This window comes from Drosophila santomea, chromosome 3L (genome assembly GCF_016746245.2).
Source record: "Drosophila santomea strain STO CAGO 1482 chromosome 3L, Prin_Dsan_1.1, whole genome shotgun sequence".
Classification (NCBI taxonomy): domain Eukaryota; kingdom Metazoa; phylum Arthropoda; class Insecta; order Diptera; family Drosophilidae; genus Drosophila; species Drosophila santomea.
The window spans coordinates 15,405,582-15,413,905 of record NC_053018.2 but is presented as its reverse complement, the minus strand read 5'-3'; the positions used below and the strand labels follow the sequence as shown (position 1 = coordinate 15,413,905).

General features: G+C 40.0%; 2 protein-coding genes across 2 annotated transcripts; both read left to right on the top strand.

The window, feature by feature from the left end:
* The first annotated feature begins 1,305 nt into the window (after positions 1-1,305).
* Positions 1,306-2,324, top strand: LOC120450535 (pyroglutamyl-peptidase 1). Its single transcript, XM_039633626.2, has 2 exons — positions 1,306-1,577; positions 1,656-2,324. The coding sequence occupies exons 1-2, from the start codon at positions 1,365-1,367 to the stop codon at positions 2,112-2,114; spliced, it is 672 nt and encodes a 223-aa protein (XP_039489560.1). The 5' UTR covers positions 1,306-1,364; the 3' UTR covers positions 2,115-2,324.
* A 378-nt stretch (positions 2,325-2,702) lies between these two features.
* LOC120450534 (protein disulfide-isomerase) lies at positions 2,703-7,561 on the top strand. The gene is made up of 2 exons (XM_039633625.2): positions 2,703-2,991; positions 5,761-7,561. Exons 1-2 carry the CDS (start codon positions 2,838-2,840, stop codon positions 7,095-7,097), a joined length of 1,491 nt encoding a protein of 496 aa, XP_039489559.1. The 5' UTR covers positions 2,703-2,837; the 3' UTR covers positions 7,098-7,561.
* The last annotated feature ends 763 nt before the right edge of the window (positions 7,562-8,324 follow it).

Here is an 8,324-nt window from a genome sequence, read left to right as displayed (position 1 = left end):
GTAAGGTTTGTTTCATTTATAAAATTAAAAAAGTAAAAATGTTGCCCTTTATTTTTGTAAACAATTTTAAAATCAAAAAGTATAATTTACTGCTTACCTTTTGTAGATTCTTACCAGTATGTACATACGTGTGTTTCCTCTGCATACAAGTGACATGTATTTTACGAATGTCGAATGTAAGACGATGTAGATTTATGTACATATGTATATTATAGCCTTGAAATTAAATTAAATATTGGTTGGAAATGCACTGTAGTCCGGGTACGTCGCCAATTCTTTTGTGTGTGTGTCTGAAATGTATTCTTTGTTAATATTAAAGTTCATAAATTTTAAAATTCCTCAAATTACTAATGTCAAGCTAGTAATCTTCCAGGTCGTTAAAAATATACCATATATGTAGATATTCTAATAACATATTTATATCTCTTAATCTTAGTCCGTATGAGATTAGGGATACAGATTCCAGTGAAGCGGGCACAGTGCCAAGCTTGCATCAGAAGATTGCCACCCGTGCAAAACTGTCACGTCCACACTTTTAAAAAATTTGTTAATTTCGTTATGTTGTTATCATTCTTCCACTTTCTATTAATATTTGCAAGATCCACAGTTTTCTAGAAAATCACGGAACAGTAGGAAGAACTTAAAGAGATTTAAAAATGCCGCCTTTTCTAGTACTGGAACCACTGGGAAATCAATGTCATAAACCGCTTTTTTGACATTTACACTTCTACGCTGAATTTACATTACTTATTACATATTTATTACTTACTTCCATGTTGCACGGTATCTTAAATTTTTTTTAATATTTTACTTTATTCACTTTATTTATTTATTTATATCCACAGTTTTCGAAGAGATTGCATCTCTCTGTTTCTGTACTATTATAGCGATATTTCGATAATAATTGGGTACGATCTACTTTCATCGATATTTGCCTTGAAATCTTGACTTTTCGGAACTCTTTTCTTTCTTTGGGATCTTGCCGGAAAAAGTAGGTTACTACCCAAACTCTCATAGAAATAGATAAGAAAATAGAGAACAAGAATAGAAAATAAATAATGTTATTAAAAATAAAAAGAAAACCTTCAAACTTTGTTTTAAAATATATACATATAAGCCAACTAATGTTTTTTACTTAATTTAAAAATTAAAAAATATAAATATTATAAAAGTTAATAATATAAAACTTTGTCATATATAGAATGGGATAGTTATTTAACTACTAATTTCTAATTTTAGAGACCAACAAACGCGGACAAGTGGAAACACACAATTCCAATTCCAGATGAAGAAGATGGCAATCATATGGCATTTAAGATAGTTTTGTTGGGGGTGGGCGGTTCAGTTTAGTTGGAGTGTTTGTTATGGCGTCGTCGGATCGCAAGCTCATTGTGGTGTCCGGATTTGGGCCATTCCGTGGTCATGAAGAGGTCAACGCCAGCTGGGAAGCTGTCCAACTCTTGCCGGATACCCTAACCCACGATGGCATCGAATTCGATCTGGAAAAGCGATTGGTCTCGGTGGAATATGAGGCTGTGGACGAGGCGGTGACAGAGACTTGGAAGCGCCAGCCATATGTATGAATGGCAATTGAACCATAAATAGATAGATTGCTAAATGATATAATCTTTCCCCCAAAAAAAAAAAAAAAACAGCTGGTCATCCATGTCGGTGTGTCGGGCGTTGCCAAATGTGTCTACATCGAGAAGCTAGCGTACAATCACAAGTTCCGAAGAGCTGATAATTATGATAAAAGGCTGGCCAACGGCAGCTGCGAACTCCCCAACAATGGACACGCAAATGTCTTGAAAACAGAATTAGATGTAGATAAGATTGTGGCGGCTGTAAATGAGAATTGCGCCGATTGTGTGGCACCCACGCAGCAGACTCATAATGATAATCTCCAAACCCTGAGCGCCACAAAAGCGTCCAAAAATGTGGGTGACTTTCTCTGCGGCTATATCTATCTGAAGTCGCTGGATATGGACAGGAAACGGAGCCTGTTCGTCCATGTACCACCTATAGATAAGCCATTTAGTAGTGTAAAGACTTCGGAGATACTTTTTAGCATAGTCGAACAATGCATTCAACAGGTTGTTGCTTTTGACTCCTGAATTCCGCATTATATTCTTCCAACGTCTGTCTTTTAACGAATTATTTAAGTGCTTTGTGCTGTCAAGTTGTTTAAAAATGCAGTTATATTTCTTTAAGATACAGAAAATTATATTTACTTTATTATACAATGAAACAGAAAGGCAATACAACTGCAATAATAATTAAACAGTTTGTATCACGTTTACACAACACCAGTCGTCTGTATTTTACCAAAAAAAAAGAATAAAAAAAGAATTATAAGGTCTTTACAAATTGGTCTTTTTGTTAAATATCGGAAATTAAATCATGTTCAATACAATACTATGCAGTTTTATAAATATTTAAGTTCAGGAGAAAGCCCCTAAAATGAAATACAAACATAAATATAATGTGAATTAGCCAAATATGAATATATCCAAATTAATACAAAAATGTTTTTGTTCGAGTATTGCCAGACTTCCGGGCACCCTAGCGCCACCTACAGTTGAATAACCATGCATCGCCACATATCGATATATTAACAAAATATATCGGAAAAAGTCGAGAAATACCAAAAATACCTCATTTAACTCAGCTATATATGTATATATCTCTGCGATTCAGTGTGACTCGAATTCATTTGAATTTCTACTTGCAACCGGGCAAGTTCAGCGCAGTTCGAATCCCAGTTTTGGTTGGCGAGTGTGCTGCACCCACACAGGGCAATAAATTCATAAAATATCAAACGACGACGAGTGCCCGCGATGAAATTCCTGATCTGTGCACTTTTCCTGGCGGCGTCCTACGTGGCCGCTTCCGCCGAGGCGGAGGTCAAAGTTGAGGAGGGCGTTCTGGTGGCGACCGTGGACAACTTCAAGCAGCTGATTGCCGACAACGAGTTCGTGCTGGTCGAGTTCTGTAAGTACTTGCATAGATCGAAAATAAGGCACGAAAATCTCAACAAAATGTGGCAAAAATCGAATATCAAAATGCGAAATGCGCCGGCCGCTAGCGCCCTCTCGCTCGCACCCGCTGATTCATGCGGCTTAGCGGCTACGTGGTCTTTCAAAGCGTCGGAGAAAATCTGTCTGCGTGGCAGTTGTTGTTGACTGGAAATCTGGACTCTCATGTTGCACGGCAAATCCTAGTTGATTTATCGGCCAACTGACAGACTAGTTCCAATCGGCGGCCTGGAAAATTTGTTTAGTTGATTTTCCAGCAATTTATCGTTTGTTTAACCGTTTTTATCTCTCTCGCGTCATCTTGTGTGTCATTGAGCGGGGCGGGGAGAAGCTCGCTCTCTCAAACGCAAGTGCCATCTCTTTTTCGCACCTGTGAACGCAAGCGAGAGGGCCTTATATGTATGTAGCCATATACTGCAACACTACTTGTTATTGTTGTCGCCATAAACCTGCTATAATTTCGTATTCTTGCAAATGCTTAATGCCAAAGGAAACAAAACGTTGTGCGCAGCAAATGCTGCATGTATTTTATCGACACTGCTAGTTATTGTTCTAACTTTAAGCCTACGGGGCGTGGCCACACATCCGCTTTAATAATCTTCGAATGGGAATCTATAATGGAAACAAAAGGCAACAAAAAGTGGTCGGGCAACTCTTCTTTCCATCTCCCACGAATCTAGGTTAGCCTAAGCAAACCAAACCACTTTTTATTCGCCATTTGCTTTCTTTTGTTCTGTTCTGTTCGGATTTTTTGGTTCTAATTCTCACTTACAATCTGGTTTCGGTCCCTTTTTCCACGGCTGCGCAACGGCCACGCATTGGAAAGTTCATTCAACTCTTTCTCTGCGCGTGCCTAACGGTGTTGCGTCGCCAGTGATGCTCTGCACGAGCAACAGATTAGTTAGCGGGGAAATTAGCCGGGGAAAAAGTAGCCAGATTTGGGAAACAAGCTGTAAAATAAATAATAATGCGCACTGTGTTAAAGAACTCTATCTTATTAACTTCCCAAATATTTTAAAAAGCTTAGATTTTGATAAATGGTACATACACATAAACATCGACTGTAAACACACAAAAAAACTAATTACACAGACCTTGATTCGTTTTACGTTCATATTTTTAGGACATTGAGTTTAAACACAAACAGGAAAACTAATTACAAAACCCCTAAACTTAATTCTATATTCGTTCATATATTTTTCAAACGATTTGTCAACTTTGGCATTTGTTAGATAAGACAAAGCAGTTTCAGTATACTTTAGAGGCCATTTTAAGTTCTAAGATATTTTTAAAAAACAAAACGAAAATCAATGGCAACCCCCACTGTATGGCATAATCTTCAATGAAGTTTTATGTTCTTTTAATGACAACTCAAAAAAATCGATCTTGTTATCTATCAAGCGTGAAAACCACTCCAGAGATAAACGAAAATCAGAGATACAAAAAAGGCCCCTTCATTCGCCGCTCGGCGTTAAACCGCCAGAAATGCTAGCCTGGCATCTTTGGGAGCCAGCAATATGGCGGACTTGTGGGTTTGTTTATGACAGCGTTTCTCTCGGTGTTTGCTTAATTAACTTTTGCATATTTTGCACCTGTTTTTTTTTTTTTGGGAGGTGGCGACAACGTCACCCAGGTTAATAATGGTCTGCTCCTCCAAGGCTGAGCGCTTATCTCCTGTAGAAAACAGAAAGATGTTTGTGGAAGCGGAACCAATGCAATGCCATGGCCACGTCAGCCGCAGCTATAGCCAAGTCGCAAGAAGCCGGCGATAAGGCGGCATTCAATATATGTACATATATATGAATTACGACAATCCCGATTGTGGACGTTGTCAAGCCGGGCATTATGTCATCTCATCTTCCACTGCTGGTTCACCCCCAGTTTTCATTCAAATTCGAGTGCTTGGATGCGTACTTAATTGCAGTCGTGGCTCCGAGGAGCTGCACTTGGGCAATGGGAATTCAACACGTGGAATTTGCATAATGCCAACAGCAGCTGGATGCTATAGTGGGCTCATTCCTAGGGGCCCTGCCCCAGATCCGTGGCAAATCGAGCGATTAAATGTCGCTTTCAGTTGGGAACTTTACACTCGACTTACTACTCAAAGCAGTTAACGATGACAAGAGGGTATAGAATTATAATCTGCAACTGCGAAAGCATTTGTCTTAGACATTCCAATTCATTTACATACTATAGAAACTGGTGAATGACAATTATCCGTATGTTGATGGAACCCTCCACCATTCAATCAGATTTGAACAGTTTTCAAAACCATTTATACCATTCATTAAAACTATTATTTTAATTAATAAAACAAATTTGTGCCATTTCACGGTTGACATAGTACGGATAATTAAGTTCATCTGGATCTTCATTTAATTTGATTTAAGTTTCTGTTTTGTCAACATAAAAATATTCTAATTTTTATTAGCATAGTTTACGTGCCTAACAAAGTTGAAATAAAAGTACATTAATATATAGAAGTAGTTGTCCTACCAAGTCTACAAACCAAATGCTCTACAAAATTCAATTCAATTAAAAACAAATTAATTATATATTGTTCAAATCTATAAATAGTTAAAAACTACGTGTAGGTTGCTTCATTATGAACTCGACTTTTACCTTATTTTAATTGGCCTAATTGCAAACCAGTTTATAAGCTCTACCAAGTTAAATGAATAGTCTTTCGTTTGCTAACTGAGGTTTCTTTTCTCGCTCTTTACAGACGCCCCATGGTGCGGACACTGCAAGGCTCTGGCTCCCGAGTACGCCAAGGCTGCCCAGCAGCTGGCCGAGAAGGAGTCGCCCATCAAGCTTGCCAAGGTCGATGCCACCGTCGAGGGTGAGCTGGCCGAGCAGTACGCCGTCCGTGGCTACCCCACTCTGAAGTTCTTCCGCAGCGGCGCTCCCGTGGAGTACAGCGGTGGCCGCCAGGCTGCTGACATCATTGCCTGGGTGACCAAGAAGACCGGCCCACCAGCCAAGGATCTGACCAGCGTCGCTGATGCCGAGCAGTTCCTTAAGGACAACGAGATCGCCATCATTGGATTCTTCAAGGATCTGGAATCGGAGGAGGCCAAGACCTTCACCAAGGCCGCCAACGCTCTGGACTCGTTCGTCTTCGGTGTGAGCAGCAATGCTGATGTGATTGCCAAGTACGAGGCTAAGAGCAATGGAGTGATTCTGTTCAAGCCATTCGACGACAAGAAGTCCGTGTTCGAGGGTGAGCTGACCGAGGAGAACCTGAAGAAGTTCGCCCAGGTGCAATCTCTGCCCCTGATCGTTGAATTCAACCACGAATCTGCCTCCAAGATCTTCGGTGGCTCGATCAAGTCGCATCTGCTGTTCTTCGTGTCCAGGGAGGCCGGCCACATTGAGAAGTACGTCGATCCCCTGAAGGAGATCGCCAAGCAGTACCGCGACGACATCCTGTTCGTGACCATCTCGTCCGACGAGGAGGACCACACCCGCATCTTCGAGTTCTTCGGCATGAACAAGGAGGAGGTGCCCACCATCCGTCTGATCAAGCTGGAAGAGGACATGGCCAAATACAAGCCCGAATCGAACGATCTGTCCGCCGAGACCATCGAGGCCTTCCTCAAGAAGTTCCTGGACGGCAAGCTGAAGCAGCACCTGCTCTCCCAGGAGCTGCCCGAGGACTGGGACAAGAACCCCGTGAAGGTGCTGGTCTCCAGCAACTTTGAGAGCGTTGCCCTGGACAAGAGCAAGAGCGTGCTGGTTGAGTTCTACGCCCCATGGTGCGGACACTGCAAGCAGCTGGCCCCCATCTACGACCAGCTGGCCGAGAAGTACAAGGACAATGAGGACATTGTCATTGCCAAGATGGACTCCACTGCCAACGAGCTGGAGAGCATTAAGATCTCGTCCTTCCCCACAATCAAGTACTTCCGCAAGGAGGACAACAAGGTCATCGACTTCAACCTGGACAGGACTCTCGATGATTTCGTCAAGTTCCTCGATGCCGACGGTGAGGTGGCCGATGCCGAGCCCGTCGAGGAGACCGAGGAGGAGGAGGAGGCGCCCAAGAAGGACGAGTTGTAAATCCAACAATTACCACACATCTACACACACAAAAATCCAACAACTATGAACAGAAACATCCGTGTAACAAACAACAAAAAGCCACAACTAGCAACGTACATTCTGTAGTTTACTTCTAAAGTTTCGGCGCATGTGGTCCTCCGGAGTTTCCCCATTCGACGGCTGAGTTTTTATCAGTCGGAGGATGGGGTCAGCTGGACGCCAGTGTAGCCATCGAAGCTTTTTGCCCGCCCACGGTTTTTTATTCGCATACTTCCGTTGTATGTAGTACACTTGCGACGCAGATTTTAAGCGCCCACTGCGCGATGATTGCATGAACTTAAAATTCAGTTTTAATGAAGAATTAAAGAAAACGATAAAATTTAATATGTAATTCTATAAGTTTTCTATTTTGGAATTTTTAGAATCATTGAAAGAACTGATTAAGAACGTAACAAATAAAGTTGGTAACAACATTAAAACAATCACATTGCTTTTTAAGGGGACGGATGGAATATCTAATATGGTTGCGTTTATAAATTTATTTGTAAAATTACCTTCTCTGTATATAGTGCATTATTTTGCCAATAATTTCTCAACTGTATTGATAATGACGCAATTCTACGTTTTAAGTCGGATTAGTTTAATTGAAGATTAGTAATCAATTTTAAATTTTCCGCCCTTTTATCGCTATCGAAATAAGATACATCTTGAGAATTTTTTTAAACACGCTTTTGTTAGTTTCACAGAATTGTGATATTAAATAACAGGAATAAAATTGTTTACAGCAAATGTTTAAGGAATACATAAATGATTTGGTTGGTTTCGATAGTTAATACGAATATCGATAGTAGATACCGAGGACTAACAGCTTGGTTAGTGCTGTGTAACAGAAAAATATGTGTTGTTCTCGGATTTCAAATTTCCTGTTTATACAGTAGCATATACTGATTTAAGGAACTTAAAAAATAATAATAATAAAAATAATAAACAGATTAAAAAGACGAAATAAAGATGAAATAAAACCAAGAATTTGGTAATTGCATTACGAAAACACATTATAGATAGTCATATCTAAAAATAAACACTGTTAAATATGACATTTAATATATTCTAATTTTAGTGTAAATTATCCTAGAATTGTAATGGCATCTAGTGAAATTCATTCTAGCAATTTGCTTGTGTATAAAAACGATGAGAAGTCAAATTATAATTATCGCGTGAAATACGTGAATCCGTGTAGGTGTA

Bases quoted from the DNA above. Each gene is read 5' to 3' on its own strand.
- LOC120450535 (XM_039633626.2), top strand. From the start codon at position 1,365: ATGGCGTCGTCGGATCGCAAGCTCATTGTGGTGTCCGGATTTGGGCCA. The intron at 1,578-1,655 runs GTATGAATGGCA...AAAAAAAAACAG, and splicing joins CTTGGAAGCGCCAGCCATAT to CTGGTCATCCATGTCGGTGT.
- LOC120450534 (XM_039633625.2), top strand. From the start codon at position 2,838: ATGAAATTCCTGATCTGTGCACTTTTCCTGGCGGCGTCCTACGTGGCC. The intron at 2,992-5,760 runs GTAAGTACTTGC...CGCTCTTTACAG, and splicing joins GTTCGTGCTGGTCGAGTTCT to ACGCCCCATGGTGCGGACAC.